Source organism: Mesoplodon densirostris, chromosome 19 (assembly GCF_025265405.1).
Source record: "Mesoplodon densirostris isolate mMesDen1 chromosome 19, mMesDen1 primary haplotype, whole genome shotgun sequence".
In the NCBI taxonomy this organism is placed as follows: domain Eukaryota; kingdom Metazoa; phylum Chordata; class Mammalia; order Artiodactyla; family Ziphiidae; genus Mesoplodon; species Mesoplodon densirostris.
The window spans coordinates 9628140-9645734 of NC_082679.1; the positions used below are offsets into that span (position 1 = coordinate 9628140).

Genomic DNA, 17595 nt, shown 5'->3' on the forward strand with positions numbered 1-17595 from the left:
CTGCAAAGAGGGGAAAAGAAAGAATTATTAGTGACCTCTGGGATTCCAGGAGGAATGCACAGCTTGACAGGCAGCCTCATTTCCCCCATGATACTCCTTTGAGCACTCAGAGATCCCAAAATAAGTCCCCAGTCCCCATAAACACAGGTCAAGAGACCAAACTAAAATGCCCAAACTCTAAACTGAAGTCCATGAATCTCAAATTGCAAATTGGGGCCCGTAAATCATGATCCAGACCTAAAACTAAAAGATGCAGATTCCCAAACTTTGACTTCAGCACTTCAGTCTTAACAGTGAAATGTCAGACCCTGCAATGGGAACCACATCTGAAAACTGTGGCTTGAGATCTCTAAACTGTGATATTAAGATACTAAAACTATGTCTTTAAGCTCCCAAAGTGAGGACCTAGACCTTCCCAAACCTAAACGTCCTAAACTCTAATACTGAGATGCTCTAGACCCCCAGACTGTTAATTTCTGATCTCCAAATATGAGCCCAATCCTAGTATTAAGAACACAGACCAGGGCTTCCCTGGTGGCTCAGTGGTTAAGAATCCGCCTGCCAATGCAGGGGACACGGGTTCGAGCCCTGGTCTGGGAAGATCCCACATGCCATGGAGCAACTAAGCCCCGTGCACCACAACTACTGAGCCTTCGCTCTGGAGCCCGTGAGCCACAACTACTGAGCCCGAGTGCCACAGCTACTGAAGCCCGCACGCCTAGAGCCCGTGCTCCGCAACAAGAGAAGCCACTGCAATGAGAAGCCCGCACACCGCGACGAAGAGTAGCCCCTGCTCGCTGCAACTAGAGAAAGCCCACGCACAGCAACAAAGACCCAACGCAGCCAAAACTAAAAATAAATTAATTAATGAAAAAAAGAAAAAAACACAGACCACAAACTTTAATATTGAGAACCCAAACCCTAAAGTAAGAAATCCAATCTCCCCAAAGCAAACCTCAGCCCCCCAAATTGACCTCAGATCCTAAAATAAAGATGTCTAGATCCCCAAACTGTCACTTCAGACCCTCAAATTGTGACCCCCAACCCTAAACTGAGATCTCACCTGTGAGTTCCACTCTGAAACCCAAACTCTAAAATTGAAGCCTCATACTCAGTGTGGGGGACTGCAGGCCCTAACAATTCTCAAAGTTCCAAACTGTGACTCCAGACCCTAAATCTCATACCTCATGCTCTACATTGAGATTCTAGACCCTAAATCTACACTGAAGCTTCAATCCTCCCAAATTAGACCCTGGACCCCCAAAATGCTATTCTAGACTTCCAGACCCCCAGACTAGGATCTCTGATTCCAACAGGAAAGCTTCCAGCCACAAAACCCAAGACCTTCAGATTTCCAAAACGAGTTCTCTCCAGACACAAATCCCGAGACCCCAGATCCTAACTTGTGACCCCAAACCCCCAACACTATTCAGAGACTTCGTATCTCAAACTTGAGTGTGGATCCCCAAACCTAGGCCCAGCCTCAAACCCAAACTCCGGCTCTGCTGCTCGGGTCCTGCCTCCCCCAGGGCCCGGGCACCCAAGGCACAACCGCCCTCCCATCTGCCTGAAACTCCCAGAGGGAGGCCACGACCACGAAGTGGACCCCAGGCTCCCCTCTCGCCGGCTAGTCACCCGACCGGTTCCCCTTGGCCTCCAGCACCCGCCTCAGGACGTGCACAATGGCGTGAGCCGCCCCCTTCTGGTTTTACGCCAGCCCCACACTTGGGAGCCCGATCAGACAGCGTCTCGTGCCGGTCCCGGTAGGCTGGCCGCGTGCGCCAACCTCAGGCCGGCCTCAGCCACCACGTTCCCAGCCCAGGCGTGAGGTGGATGCGAATCCCCTTTGGCGCGAGGCTCCGGCGCGAGGCCTGAGGAGGAGAGCAAGAGCGAACTCTCGAGGCCAGGCCACGCCCTCACCAGTTCCCGCCAAGATGTGCTGGGTGCGAGACTAGAGAGGGGAAACGGCAGGGTTCGAGTGGCCGTGCGCACGCGCGCCTGGGGAAGGCCCTGTCTTCCAGCACAGAGCTAGCCTGGCCTCGCGCCTCCTGACACAGTCTTTGCCGGCGCGCCAAAAGTGCCGACCAATCAGCGCTCGCTCAGCTGCCCGCCTTTTCGGCGGGTGCCGCCCCTCAGGCCACCGCCCCTCAGGCCCCGCCCCCAGACCACTTCTGAGGTCCTGAGCCAGTGGAGCCTAATGAGGAGGCGGGGTCTCCCTAACTGCCAGCTCTCCGGAAGCGAGGGAGATGTGACCAGTCTCCCTTCCCAACCTCTGGTGTCCCGTTGCCAACTTTTCCCTTTAGCGCATGTCTAATGAGGGCCTATGCCAAGCGCTATGCTAGAAGTTGGGAATTTAGCCAAAGTCTTCCCAGTGCAGTTGGGAAGGCTCACAGACCGTGAGAATCTAGTGAGGCAGAGGCTGCATTAAAGAGAGATAAATTGAGAAAAGATTCAGAGAAGGGCCATTGGAATCGAGCCTTAATAGCAGTTCCCCTCATGAAGTTGTTATGTTCCTTAATATAGCAAACTTTCCATTTTAGAAAGTTCACTCTCATGGACCGTGGAGGATGGACAGGAAAATACAGCTTAAGGGGAGACGATCTAGCAACCTAGTGGAGAGCAGAGGCCCTGGGGTCCAACACATTTCAGTTCAAATCACTTTCTTGCTGTGTTGCCCTGGAGAAGAATCTCAATCTCTTTCTGCCTTAGTTTTTATAAATTTGGGATAATTCTTGGGTTCTGTGCAGAGTGTCTGGCATATAATTAACATACAATAGATATTTACTCAACATTTATTTACACTCTTCTGTGTGCTTGAACAAGATACAAAAAGGTGCCTGTCTTCGTGAATCTTCTATTATATGTACACATTTCTAGTGCATGGAGCTATCCTCCCTCCTAAAGCTTAAGGCTAATTTCCTTATTTGTAAATTAGGAGGTGGTGGTAAGAAAACCAGGGGGAAGAATGGATGGGAAAGTGTTTGAGAAAGTACAAGGCACTGTTAATTATTATGTTAATCAGTTTAAGTAAATCGGTAAACTTGCTCTTCCCACCTCTCCACCCCTCACAAAAACTACCCCTTTGCAGTTTTCTCAATCCCTTTTCCAAGGACCCCGGGCCAAAATGGAGGAGGTTGCACTCCAACTCCCAGTGCGCCTGACGGGGGCGCTCTGTGCGCCTGCGCTGTCAGGCCCCCTCTCTACCTCCTGGGAGTTAGAGTCGCTCTTTTCCTCAGCCCGCCCAGTTTGCTTCCTTCCCCACCTCCAAGCTTGACCGTGCTGCCTTCTGGGAGTTGTAGTCCGTGGCCGCCCGGACTCCAATTCCCAGCGGGCTTCGGGGCGGGAACCCGGAAGGGGAGGCTGGAGAGGAGCGAGTGGGGGAAACCCGCGTAGCCGAGGGAGCTGCAGCGCGGGGAGATGGTGAGAACCCCGAGAGGGGGCCGGGGGCGCTTGAGAACCCGGGCGGGGGTTCGGGACCCTGTGGCGAGAGGGAAGAGGCAGGGGCTAAGAAGGGGCTGGGTGAGGGGAGATCGCTTGGGGGAGGGGATTGGGAGAAATGGGAGCCGGAGGGAATAGTAGAAGAATGGGGGCTGGGGATGGGTCTTGAAGGTGGGGAGAGAGTCGAGCTTTGGGATTGATTGTGAGGGAGCTCAGAGCTGGGGAGATGAGTCCTGAGTTGGAGAAGGGGCTGGGCGTCCTGGCAGAGGCCCTGAAGGGGGCAATTTCGAGGGGTTTAGCGTAGGGGATGTGGAAAGGCATGGGAGTCAGTGCTAGATGAATGAAGGGGTCTGGAGGCTCCGAGGGAAAGGCCAGCTGTGGATGCGGTGGGTTGGAGCCTCTGGATCGGATTGGGGACAGGAGGGCAAGCTGAGATGGTGGAAGAGAGAAATCAGTGATAGAGTGGTGTGTAGGTTAGGATACAGAACTGTGGGTGGAGTGCGGAGCATGAGATGAGGGGCCTGCCTGTAGCGATAGTTTGCTTAGTCCAGCCAGAGACTCCCGATAAACTGGACAGTCACAGAACTGTAGGATAATATGAATATGGCCAGCAGGGGCCATAAAGACGACCTTTTGCACTCTCGTTTCTCCAATGGGATTAGAAAAGTGTAGCGGATTATGTGTCTGGACATTCCAGCATTCAGATCTTTTCTTCTGCTACTCCTCTGTGACCTGGGCAAGTGTCCCCTCTCTGAAACTCAGTGCCCTTATCTATTGTGGGAACAACATGCCCCTGAGAAGAGAGGAGGCTTCCTAAGATCGTCATCCCGGCTCGGGGTAAGTCCTTAGTCTAAGAGCTGTTGGTGGGAAGTTCCCCACCCCAGGAATGTGACTGGGTCACAGGTGCTAATGGATTCCCTCCTTTTTAGTCCAGCCCCAGGGGCGTTTTCTCAAAACCTGGCACTGAGCTGGGCACACCCCAGCTCAGAAACATGCGGGGGCGGGAGGGGGGGGGCGTTCTCCACAGTCGATTCCAGCTAATAGTTATTGTTTAGGAAGTGCCTGGCCCTGTTCTTAGCTACTTGTATGTATTAAGTCCTTTAATTCTGACAACACCCCTAAGTTGTAGGTTCTGTTATTTTCTCCATTCTACAGAAAGGAAGCAGAGGCACAGAGAGGTTCAGCAACTTTCCCAAGGTCATCCAGCATTAAACGACAGACTCAGGATTCCAACCTAGACATCCTGGCTCAGAATCTGTGCTCTCCCCACTGTAATTTAGTCCCCTCTCCTTGTACTGAAGTACAATGTCATGAGCAGGGCAGAGACTTGAGAACTGAAGCAGTCCTCAGTTTGAATTTTAGTTCTGCCATTTACTTGCTGTGTGACCTTGGGCAAGTCTTTTGGCCTCTCCTCAATTATAAAATGGGATCAGAACCCCTAGGAAGGTTAGAGGGTTCGGGCAGGTAAGCACGTGAAGTGCTTGGAGTAACTGCTTTATACACCTGAGTTGTCGGTTTTTTTTGAATGGGAATGGGAAACGCAGACCTGAGAGAGGGCAGTAGAGAAGGACCAGTGAGGGAGACATCATCAGCCAGGCTGCCTTTCCTTTCTCCCCCAGGTTCCTCCCATATCCTGACTCTTGTAGTTACCCACCCTCTACCCCTGGGCACCCAAGCCCAAGGGTGACTCCCCGAGGGGGTGCTCAGAAACTCAATATGTCCCCATTTCCATTCCTAGTCCCGGCCAAATATAAATATTTCACTTGCCAATGCCCAGCCTGGCCCAACTCCAGGTATTTCTGTGAATATGAAATATTTCTAACAACTGTGTGCTTTTTTCTCCCAACTTCTTCGTCATTAGGACCTCACTGGGCAGTTTGGCAACTTTGTCAGTCATTTTGAAACAGTTTGGTTCATTTGTCTTGAGGCTTCCAGAGTTTATCCCATAAATTGTCTGACCCTGATAGGAAAGCTTATGGTTAATAGCATCAGCATCAGATGGGACCACGTTCCTGTCCCCCACCTCTGCTGCTGTGTGTCCTTGGCCAAGTTGCTTTCCCCCTCTGGGCCTGTTTTCTCATATGTAAAATGGGGCCACATTCCAGCCATGAGGCTCTTGTAAGCAGTTGATGAGGTCACATGTATAAAATGCCTAGTGCATATTAAGCTCTTAATAAGTGTGAAGTATTTTGATTAATTTTATTCTTTCAAGAAAAATTTATTGAACATGTGCTCCAGAACCAGCACACCCAGATTTGAATCCTGGCTCCATCACCCACCAGCTATGTGACTTTGGACAAGTCACTTAACCCCTCTGGACCTCAGTTTCCTCTTCTGGAAAATGGGGGTTCATCCTTTGAGTAGTCCACCATGTTGATAGAGCACATACTATGTGCCAGGGCCTGTACCAGGTACATTTTTGTCTCCAGGTCTCCTGTTAGTTTGGGGAAAAGTTGCCAACCTCTTACTCTTCCCTGTACCAGTTTGTCACATCTGGGTGCCCCGGGGTGATGTGACACCGTTTCCCCCCTTTATTTGTTTCTCTTAGAAAATGTGTCTCCTTTCCAAGTTATTTTGCCTTTTCTTCAAATCTTAAGTGTGTTTTCAGCCTGTGCTTATCTGAAGCTTACTCATACAAAATGATTTTTTTTTTATCATTGCGAATGGTATATATCTAGCGGCTCTGGTAAAGCTGCGTTACTCCTAAAAGCACAGGTTTTCTCAAAGACTTGGCTTGTCACCTGCTCCTGACCCCTCAATTAAGATCATAACTCCCGCTTTACACTCCTCATCCCTCTCACTTGGTATGTTTGTTTCCCTGTAGCACCTTGAAAATTACTGTTTATTCCTTGTCCCCTCTCTCCAATCCATGAGGACAAGGATTTCTGTCTCCTGTGCCCTGCATGTCCCCGATGCCTGGAACAGTGTCTGGCACCCAGTAGCTGCTCTGTAAATTCTGTTTAATTACTAGGTGAGACCCAATACCCAACAGTAAGAAAGGCATGGCCATATTTTGATTATTGTGGGGGACTAGGATCGGTTTCATTTCAGAATGTGAAATAAAGAGAGATGTCTCTGGCTCCATCAGTGATAACTCTTCAGCAGTCTCACTTTTTTTTTTTTTTGGCTGCACTGCGCAGCTTGTGGGATCTTAGTTCCCTGACCAGGGATTGAACCTGTGCCCCGTGCAGTGGAAGTGGGGAGTCCTAACCACTGGACTGCCAGGGAATTCTCTGTCTCACCTTTTCTTAATAATCCTGATGCCTTCTTATTGAACCTCTCCTTGGTGCCTCGCTGGCAGTGAGCGCTCTACTGGGTTGATCTCAGTGAATCAGCAGCCAACCCATGGGTGGGTACTGTGATTATCTGTATTTTTCAGTGGGGGAAACCAAGGCACAGAGGGATAAAAACCCTGCCTACGGTCACACCCCTAGAAGTGGGAAAGCTGGGGTGCTCGGAGGCCCTGTCTGGATTCTGTCTGCACCCTGGATCTCTAGATCCTGAGGATTTGGATGATTCCTACCATCAGCTGTTAGTCAGAAAGGGAAACTTGAGAGGGGGAGAGAGACCAGCAGACCTTGAGTCCAAAAAGCCAATAAAGGGACATGGATGGATCAGGATTGTGGACAAAGTAGTGGTGGGGGTGACGGGGTAGAGACAGTGGAGGATAGAAAGAGCAGGACCAGGAGCAGAGCCCCGGGGTCCTGCCACTGATGCCTGTTTGGCAGTGGGCAAGTGCATTCCCTGGGCACCACTCTGTGCCCAGTCCTGTGCTGGCACGACCCTGACCTCCCGGACCATGGGATGGAGGTACCCCAAGGTGGGGGGAGGGGGGTATCCCCTGACTCAGCGTGGGGGAGTCAGGCGTCTACTTTTATCCTTTCCTTCCTTCTTTGGCTTATTCTGTGGTTGCTACCGTTTCCAGCTTCTCAAGTCGCAGGCTCAGCTTGTTAATTGTCAGCCTTTCTCCTTTCTCTGTGCGTTGACAGAAGCAGGTTCTCCCTCCACCTGCTGCACAGCTGTCCTCCTTGGAGCTCCCTTTACCTTCATCTGGGGATTCCTTCCTTTTGCCTTTTTCTGGGCTAGATCTTATTTCTTTGATCTGATAGCTTCCTTTTTCTTGGTTTATTCCTTCCTGTGGTGAAGCAAATCCTCCAGTAGCTTTCTGAGAAACGGTTCCTGGGCATGTTTTGTTTGTTTGTTTGTTCATTTTGTTTTGCCAACTTGCACCTCTCATGGAAGAATTTTAAACAGGGGAGTGCTGTGGTCTGATTTGTGTGTGGAAAGCTCTCTCTGGCTACCATGGAAAGGATGGAGCCGGAAATGTTAAACCAGGCCAGGGAGCCACATGCGGAGGCTGGAGCAGCTGTACCTTTGAGGACCTCTGTCCCAGCCTTCCAGAAATCCAGAGGATGAAGGGGAGAGAGGCCTTCACCCAGGTCATTGTCATTCAGCAAGGGCAGGTGACAGGTGCTGCCAGAGGAGGCCTGAGGAGGAAGAGATCCTGTGTAGCTTAGGATGGCACCAGCACAGCTCCTGGAGGAGGTGGGATCCTACCTTGGTCCTGGGAGCAGGATTTCCACCGGTGGACTCGGCTGGACCAGCTAGTTTTTCACAAGAGGTCCCCAGTAACAACTGTGCAGAAGGCAGACAGTATGGCAGTGTTAGGGGTTTGTTCAAACAAATGTGCACTGCACACCTGTGATGTGCTTGGGCGTTGCTTCTCACACTTAATTGTGCTTGCAGTCCCCCAGAGAGCTTGTTGAAGTGCACATTCTGATTCAGTGGGTGTAGAGCAGAGCCCAAGATTGCATTTCTAACACACTGCCAGCGGCTGCCGCTCTGGGGACCACACTAATAGTAGCCAACCGCTCGGCGCTGTTCTAAAAGCTGGCGACACAGCAGTGGAAAAAAAAACTAGGCAAAAATATCAGCCTTGGGGGAGCTTTCATTTTAGTGAGAGGAGCGGACAATAAACTTTATAAAGTTTATAGTGTATTAGATAGTAACACATGCTAAGGAGAAAAGTAAATCAGGGAAGGAGAGTGTATGTCTGTCTCTGGCAGGGGCTGCAGTTTTCAATCAAGGAGGGTCTCGTGAACAATAAGGTCCTACTGTATAGCACAGGGAACTCTATTCAATATCCTGTGATCAACCATAATGGAAAAGACTATGAAAAAAGAATATGTATATATGTATAACTGGATCACTTTGCTGTACAGTAGAAATTAACACAACATTGTAAATCAACTATACTTAAGTAAAATAAGTTAAAAAAAAAAAAAAAAGGAAGGTCCCATGAAGGTGATCTGAGGAGGGGGTGAGCCCTGTGAATACCTGGGGAAGAGTATTCTAGGCATAGGGAACAGAGAGTGCAAAGGCCTTGTGGACTGAACAAGATGATCCAGGAACAAGATGATCCAGGAAAAGTGCTCCGTATACTCAGTGAATGAGCTGCTCACACTGTGGAGTCAGCCAGACTCTTGGAGTCAAAGCTCAGCCACAGAGCTGCGTCCGACAGCAATTACTTAGCCCTTCTATGCCTCCACTGGCTAATCCCTGAAACGAGATGAAAAATAGTAAGATGATGTGAGAATTAAACGAGTTAATATTTGTAAAGTACTCACAGCAAAGCCTGGCTCACGGTGAGTGCTCCAGTGTTAACTGCTGTTGTGATCATCATTTGCTCTGTAATATATTCATGTTGGCCATGATTGTTTATTTGGATGTCTGCCCCCTTTCCCATGAGCTCTTTCTGGTGAACTCAGTGTCATCTCTGTATCCCCAGCATCCAACCCAGGGCCAGCACACAGGAGGACCTCTGAATGTCAGATGAGGGATATAAAACTGGATTCTCTAATTGTCGGGGGCATTCCAGCAAGGGTGTTGGTTGTGTGGTTCAGGTCCTTACTGACTTTATCTTTTCAACCAATGTCTTATGGAGAGATATATTAAGGTATCCCATTACATTTGTGGATTTGCCAAACTGTTTGTCATTCTGCTGTTTTTTGCTTTGTATATTTTGAAGCCATAGTATTAGGAGCACGTATGTTGAGAACTTTTGTGTATAATGGGTCAGTTTGTTTTGTCACCATCTTTGTCCCTAATAATACCTTTTGCTCTTGTCAGTTGTTACTATTTTTTTTAAACAGCAATGTCACTCCTCTCCTTGACTCTTGGTTCATATTTGCCTGGTCAGTCTTTTCCCATCTTTTTATTTTCAGTCTTTCTGGCTTCTGATGTTTTACAATAAATGGATCTTCACAGAGCATTCTCTAAAAGCTGTCTTAGCTTAGGGCTTTGTGCTGGGCTCAGTGTGTGGAAGTTAGAAAATTCTGCCCCAGTGACCTCGGACACAGATAGAATACTTGGGTGTGAAACAGAATTTACACTGTCAGGCTTCATGGAGTTTACGACATGGAGCCTCTGGAAAAGGAGCTTTGATCCATTCAGTCCCATGCTGGGCAGTGTTGCTGGGGTCACCATGATGAGCATGATACCTCTGACTCTTCCTCCCTCCTCTCCTCCCGGGGGTTCACTCTCCAGTGGAGGAGACAGATCCATCTCTAGACAGTGATGACTCAAGAGTGGGCAGGGCCGGGACTTGGGAACCCGGAGGTCTCCCTCTGGGCAGTTGGGAGGTTTCCAGGAAGGGAGCTCAGGGAAGGCCTCTCTGTTAAAGATACAGGCCCATTAAAGTTACATTTGAGCAAAGACCCAAATGATAGAAGGGATTGAACCATGTGGAGATCTGGGAGCAAAGCGTTCCAGTCAGAGGAAACAGCAGATGCAAAGACCATGGAAGGAAAGAGCTTGGTGACTGAGAAATAGACAGCAAGGAGGCCAGTGTGGGAGCCCAGAGGTGGAGCCTGACCCAGCCTGGGAGGTTAGCTTCCTGCAGCAGGGGATGGCTGAGCTGAGACCCCAGAGAATATATAATTAAACAATAGAGCGCAGCAATCTAGAATCAGATTCCCTGGGTTCATATCCCTACTCGCAGTTATGTGTGACCTTGGGCTAGTTAGGCAACCTGTCCTGCATCAATTTCTTCATCTATACAATGGAGATAACAACTCCTATCGAGGATCAGACAGGGCCCCAGTATCCTAACTACTCTGTGTGCCAGATCAGGTGCTTACCCGGGTCCACTGGGGGTGTGGAAGAGTGGGGAAGGACGAGGCTGGACCAGTGGGGTATCTGGGCTTTTTCCCAAGGGCACTGGGGAGTTATGGTAGGTTCTGAGAAGGGTAGGTACAAAGTCAGGTTTATACTTTTAGAAGACCCTTCTGGCTCTGATGTGTGGGATGGTTAGTAGCAGGCAGGGTGGTGGGGATGGACAGATGCCTGCAGTGGGGCCACCTTTGAGTGTCTCTTGAGTCCGCCTGGCACTGAAAGGTTCTAGGCCAGTGCTGTTCAAGAGAAATATAAAGTGAGCCTTACGTGCAATTAAAAATCTTCTAGTAGCCACATTTAAAAAGTCAAAAGAAGGAGGTGAAGTTAATTTTAACTATTTTAACTCAATTATATCCTAAATAGTATCATTTTAACAGGTAATCAATATTAAAAAACCATTATTGAGGTGTTTCATAGTCTTTTATTGTACTAACTCAGAGTCAGATTTGCGGCGCCTGGTTGGAAGGGCTGGCCGGAGAGGTCCTTTTGGCCACACGGCCTGAGCCTTGAATGCCAGGCCCAGAGGCTTAGACTCAGTGCCGCGGGAGCCATCGCAGGGTTCTGCCCATTTGTTTTTCAGGGTTAGGTGATCCCGCTGCCCAGTTTCCCCCTCAGGAAATCTCGCCCCCCAGGGCTGCCTACCAAAGCTAGGCACTTTTAGATCTTTCTGCCCCCTTCCTTCCGCCCTGGAGTCTCAATCCCTAAACTGCTTGGCCCTTTAAATCTCAACTGTCAATCAAGGCTCCTGTTGAGAGGAAACGTCGTAATAAACCTCTCCTTGAATGCCGTGGCCTCGTTCCTGGCCTTGTCCCTCCGTTTAGCAGGAAGTTGGGAGTTGTTCCACGCTCTCTTGCACTCGGCTGTTTCCACACCCCGCTTCGTCACCTCTCGCCTACTCCTCCCTCTTCGAAGTTGGGCCCCTTCGCCAAGGCCTTCCTTATATGGGCATGGCCCCGAACGGCCGCCGCTCATTGGCTGGGGGCCTCACGCGCGCGTCTGTCAACAAAGGGGCGGAGGGAAACTAGTCGGGTGCCCGCCCGCGCGACAGCCGGAGGGAAGGAGCGAGGGGGCGGGCCCTCTTCCCATTCGTGCGCACGCGTGTGTGCAGCCACTTTCTCCCGCCGTAGGGGGCGGGGCTCGCCGGTGGGGGCGCTTTGGGGGCGGGGCTCGGTTTCGAGGGTAGCCCCAGGGGTTGGCGGATTCCGGGGAGGCTATATTTGGGGGCTTGGGGACATTCTTGCGTGCGTGTGGGGATACTTTGGGGTTCCCTTGAGTTTAGGGGGCACCTTGGGATTTTGGTTTCCGTTCTGTTGTAGTGTGGAAGGTTCGGTTGTGTTGTAGGGGATCTCCCGTGTGGATTGGGGTGTTTGGTGGGTATAGGATTTGGGGAGCCACGGAGAGACTGAGAAGCAAAGAAAAGAGTCCAAGAGTACCAATTCTGGACCCAGAATGCGTGGGCTTTCGGCTCTCCCGACTTTCTAGCTGATTGTCTGCGGACACGGGATTTAACCTTTCTGTGCCTCATCTGGAAACAGGGACTGATAACGCTACTTGCTTCCTAGGGACGGGGGAGGATTAGCAGGAGTTGTTAGAACAGTACCCAGTAAGCTGCCAGCGAGCATGCCATGAGCTCATGTCTGCTTATTAACATTTTGTAAGGTTTCTTTGGGAGTATTTTGGAGGTTCTTTTGGCTTTTGAGAAATATCTGGTTTGGGATTGGTTTTATGTGTTACGGAGCTTTTATGCTTTAGTGAGTTGTTTTGCCATTGGGGGGCTTCTGTGGAATTAGGGAATACATGTGGAGGTTTAGAAAGAGTTTGAGGTGAGTATAGGATTTCAAGAAACTGGTCTTTTGGGTCATCTGTGAGGTTGGGAAATTGCTGTGTGTGTTTGAGTTCTTGGTTAGGCATGGGATCTGTGAGGGGTTCGTTGAGATTGAGACTTTCTGTGCTGGAGGGGATATTTTTAGGTTTGGAAGTTTAAAGCAGGATTTGAGAGGGTCTGGATATTTTGTCAGGATACATTTGCATCTATAGAGAATGAATGGCCTTTGATGTGGTAGCTTCTATTCCTGGACATTTTAGATGTGTTGGTGGTTGGTAAACTTAGCCTTCTGTAGGTTTTAGGGGCTGTGTGGCATTTTTTTTAGTTGTTTTTTTAAGCAAGAAACTGGCATTTCAGCAGGGGCTGTAAGTATTGGGGTAGGTTGGATTGGGGCTTATGGGGGGCAAGGATTTTTAGGATTAGGACTTTCTGGGGTCTGTGGATGTTTGGAGGCTGTCTAGATCTTGAATGGTGTGTACAGGGCTATGAAGTAAATGGTGATTTAGTGGTGTCTGTGGTATTGCCTGAATTTAGAGGGACCATATATACTGCAGAGGTCAGCAAACTTTTTCCATAAAGGGCCAGATAATGAGTATTTTAGGCTTTGCAGGCCATATGTTCTCTGTTGCTACTACTCAACTCTGCCATGATAGCACGAAAGCAGTCATAAACAAATGAACATGCTTCAATAAAACTTTATTTGCAGAGGCAGGCAGTGGGCCAGATTTGGCCTGTGGCTCAAAATAGTCTGACCAGGAGTCAGCAAACTACTTTTACCAGTCTGTAAGCATGTGGAAGTTTTGATGTTTGAAGGGTATTTTGTTGTTTTTTGTTTGTTTGTTTTGTTTTTTTAATTTATTTTTATTTTTGGCTGTGTTGGGTCTTCGTTGCTGCACGCGGGCTTTCTCTAGTTGCGGCGAGCGGGGGCTACTCTTCGTTGCAGTGCGCAGGCTTCTCATTGTGGTGGCTTCTCTTGTTGCGGAGCACAGGCTCTAGGCGCGCGGGGTCAGTAGTTGTGGCATGCAGGCTCAGTAGTTGTGGTGCACGGGCTTAGTTGCTCCACGGCATGTGGGATCTTCCCAGACCAGGGATCGAACCCGTGTCCCCTGCATTGGCAGGCAGATTCTTAACCACTGGGCCACCAGGGAGGCCCTGAAGGGTATTTTGGTTTCAAGATGTCTGGAGGGAAATGGGCCAGGGAAGGATTGAGACTGAGGGATTGAGACTGTTGGTCCTGCAGTGGAACGTGGTCGTGTCAGAGTCATTAGCAAAATTGCTTCCAGATTAGGTCACACACACAAAGTCATTGCAAAATAAAACGGTCACTATTACAAGCCCTAAGTCTGGAAAACAAGTTTGAGGGCCTGGTGTTAACGCTATGTAAGCCTTCCCCACTCTGAGCCTCAAACTCAGCAAGTTGTGAGCAACTTGAGGAAACTTGACTAGAAAGGCCTTCTCATCCCAGGGGTCTGCGTTTGTGCTTAAGGGAATTACCTGCACAGTCTTGGTGCAAGTGTGTGCATTTTTCTGGGTGAGGATACACAGCTTTAAGGGATCCTTCAAGAGCCTCACGACCCGAGCAAAGCGAGGAGCTGAATTCTTAAGGACCTCTCTGTCTCCGACCTCTGATTTTCTCCCCCTGCCCAGCCTACCTTGTTGCTTCCTCTGGGCTCAAGCTGCAGTAGCTGTGGGCAGGGCTGGGAATTCTTGTCTTTTCAGGAACCTGTTACTAGGTGAGCAAATAGAAAAAGGAGGAGCTGTCTGTCAGTTGGTACTTTCATTTCTGTTTAAGAAGTTATGGCAGCAGGAGGCCTCTGGATCGTGAGTGAAACCAGTCAGGCTGTGAGACAGTGGAGGGTTGGAGCAAACTGCCAGCTCCGGTCACACTCTGAGTTTTACAGGAGCAGGTCCTCACCCCTCTGCAGCCTTCCATTTGCTCACCTGTGCCAGGGGGGCGGGAACAGGATCTCAGTGGTCTAGTTTGGTCTGTCCCCTCAGGTCAGGAGATGTTGAGGTCAGTGGGGTACTGGGAGGGCAGGCCGTTCCCCAGCTCCCCAGCCTCCTCTTCCCTGTCTCCAGGTGGCCTGTGGAGCCCCCCACCGCCATTCAGGTCCTGAGATGTGGTGAACCCCCGCCTGTCTGCCACCATTCCCCAGAATGGACCGAGGGGGCCTCCTTCCCTTCCAGCTGTGGTGCCCCCGGCCCTTTGGCACCTACTCCCAGAACCAGCCGCGCCCGCCTTCCGCAGCCCTCAAGCCGTCAGCCTGCCCTGAGCCAGGTGGGGGGGCGGAGCCAGACCATGGCCCTGCCCACTCAGAAAACACACCCCCAGCCTTGGCCGCGGAGGCTCCTGCCTCCCAGCCTGCCCCGCTCCTTTCAGCAGCCGCTGCCGGCGACGAGGGTCGAGTCCTGCTGGACACGTGGTATGTTATCAAGCCCGGGAATACAAAGGAGAAGGTGGCCTTCTTTGTGGCCCACCAGTGCGGTGGAGGCAACCGGGCCAGCTCCATGAAGGTCAAGGGGCACTGGGGCAGTGACAGCTCCAAGGCCAAGCGGAGGAGGCGCTGTCTTGAGCCTACGAAGGCTCCTCCGGACCCAGGGGGACAAGACGGGCCCCCTGCTGCTGAGGGGGTCCCAGCCTCAGCCGGTGAGGATGTGGACCTGCTCTCTGTGGCCGAGATGGTGGCCCTGGTGGAACAGCGGGCCGCCCTGGCCCTGCAGAGCTACCCGCGCCCGAGCACCCCAGCGCCTGTGGTCTACGTGTCGGCCGAGCAGGGTGGGCCTGCCAAGGGGCTGGGGTCCGAACGGCGGTCCGGTGGCGGGGACTGCAGCCGTGTGGCGGAGGCCGTGGCCCACTTCGAGGCTCAGCGGGACAACCCTCCAGCCAAAGGCCTCCGCAAGGAGGAGCGGCCCGGGCCAGGCCCCGGGGAGGTGCGCATCGCCTTCCGGATCTCCAATGGCCGAGAGCCCCGTGCACCGGATGGCAGCTTGCCCAACGGGAGCGGGGGCCGGCCGGGTTGTGCCTACCCTGGCAGCCCGGGTCCTGGGGCCCGCGCCAAGGACAAGATCACCTGCGACCTGTACCAGCTCATCAGCCCCTCTCGGGATGCCCTCCCCAGCAATGTGGAGTTTCTGCTGGCTAGGGCGGATGAAGCCAGCGAGGGTGAGACCCCAGCCCCTGCCAGGCCCGAGGACACTCCCCCGGCCCCCCCTCCACCCCCTGCCCGGGACTGTGGCGCGTCAGGCTTCCATGTGGATGTGGTGGTGACGGGGGTGGTGGATGAGTGCATCTTCTTCGGCAAGGATGGCACCAAAAACGTGAAGGAGGAGACGGTGTGCCTGACCGTCAGCCCCGAGGAGCCACCCCCGCCTGGCCAGCTCTTCTTCCTCCAGCCCCGGGGACCGGATGGGCCCCCCGAGCCACCACCAACTGACTCGCCCGCCACTGCACCCGGCCCGGACGATGCTGAGGGGACGGTGGACACCTCCCTGTGCCGCCTGTACCGGCACGTGTCGCACGACTTCCTGGAAATCCGCTTCAAGATCCAGCGGTTGCTGGAGCCGCGACAGTACATGCTGCTGCTGCCTGAGCACGTGCTGGTCAAGATCTTCAGCTTCCTGCCCACGCGCGCCCTGGCGGCCCTCAAGTGCACCTGCCACCACTTCAAGGGCATCATTGAGGCGTTCGGCGTGCGGGCCACAGACTCGCGCTGGAGCCGCGACCCGCTCTACCGCGATGACCCTTGCAAGCAGTGCCGCAAGCGATACGAGAAGGGCGATGTGTCGCTCTGCCGCTGGCACCCGAAGCCCTACCACCACGACCTGCCTTATGGACGTTCCTACTGGATGTGCTGCCGCCGAGCTGACCGCGAGACGCCCGGCTGCCGCCTGGGTCTGCACGATAACAACTGGGTGTTGCCCTGCAATGGGCCAGGCGGTGGGGGCGGCCGGGCTGGCCGGGAGGAGGGGAGGTGAAGCCGGGGGAGGGGGGGGGAAGAGCCCACCATGCCCACCCCCACCCCCTCCCCCTGGGAGCCGAGGGTCAGGACTGGGTCACCAGCCCATACCCTCAGCCCAGGCAGCGTTGATCCCCCTCCAGAACTGCGATGGTGTTCAGGGGGATGACCCAAGAAAGCACTCTGATTGACCCCTACTGGTTTTCTACTCTTCAGACCCTCAAGTAGGGTGTTTTTTTATCAGCATCTCAATTTCTTCTCCATTCAGCCCCAGCGCCCTCCCTGCCACTCTTCATACCCCAGGGACCTACAAGCAGGGAGCAGACGGCAGCTAATTTTGGTACTACTTAAGGGTTCCCCCATTCTGGCCCCCTTCCGTTCCTTCCCCTCAGTTCTTTCTCTCTGGAGCTGTTTCTTTTTTTTTCCCCCAAGAGTCTGCAGCACCCAGGGTTGGTACCCTTCCTAACCTACTACACCAGGGCTCACCTCCTCTTTAGGAATTGGGGCCATCAGATCAAAGATCACATTTGGCAGTTTTCATGGCCGCCTGCCATTTCTAGACGTTTTCCCCATTAAAACAATAAAAATCAGTTTTCTCCTTAACCTCAAGCTACCAGTTTCTCTACTTCCCCTAAAGGGGAAGAGGAGAAAAAAGTTGAAGTGTAAAAATTCTCCTCCTCCCAATATTTAAGCTATTGCCATGACTCTCCCCCCCTCCCCCCTGCAAAAAAGCTGTGAAGCCCTTTGCCTCGCTCTGGACAGCGTGGGGGGCCGGTGGGCAGGGACTGTGGGTTTGAATTTCTGGGTTGTTTTTCCTTCCACTCTGGGTACTTGTTCAGGTGTTGGGGTCTCTTCACCCCCCATCCACATGTGTTTCTTTAGAAGCCTTTGGTCAACCAAGACCTTGACCTTCAGGCAGTTTGATCTGGGGTATTTATGTTTGTTCTGTTTGAGATGTGTTTTTGTTGTTCTGTTTTGTTTTGGTTTTGGTTTTTCATCCTTGTGGTTCTGGAAAGCTTCTAATGTGTGGCATCTGACCAATTTTGAATTGGTCCTTTCTATAAAATCAGTATTTATAAGGCTGGGCCCAGACTGGTTTGTGTGTTGTTCAGGGAAGGGGTTTGGGAGAGAAGGGAGTCATGGGCCAGTGCATGGTGAAATGGAAAAAGTTGAGAGAAGAATCCTTAGCCGAGTCCCTTAGCC

General features: G+C 51.8%; 1 protein-coding gene across 1 annotated transcript; it reads left to right on the forward strand.

Moving 5' to 3' along the window:
* The first annotated feature begins 3376 nt into the window (after positions 1 to 3376).
* FBXO46 (F-box protein 46) lies at positions 3377 to 17471 on the forward strand. The gene is made up of 3 exons (XM_060083841.1): positions 3377 to 3420; positions 4101 to 4275; positions 14516 to 17471. Exon 3 carries the CDS (start codon positions 14594 to 14596, stop codon positions 16409 to 16411), a length of 1818 nt encoding a protein of 605 aa, XP_059939824.1. The 5' UTR covers positions 3377 to 3420; positions 4101 to 4275; positions 14516 to 14593; the 3' UTR covers positions 16412 to 17471.
* Positions 17472 to 17595: the final 124 nt, after the last annotated feature.

What these genes read in the sequence shown, in the direction of transcription:
- FBXO46 (XM_060083841.1), top strand. Translation starts at nt 14,594, where the DNA reads ATGGACCGAGGGGGCCTCCTTCCCTTCCAGCTGTGGTGCCCCCGGCCC.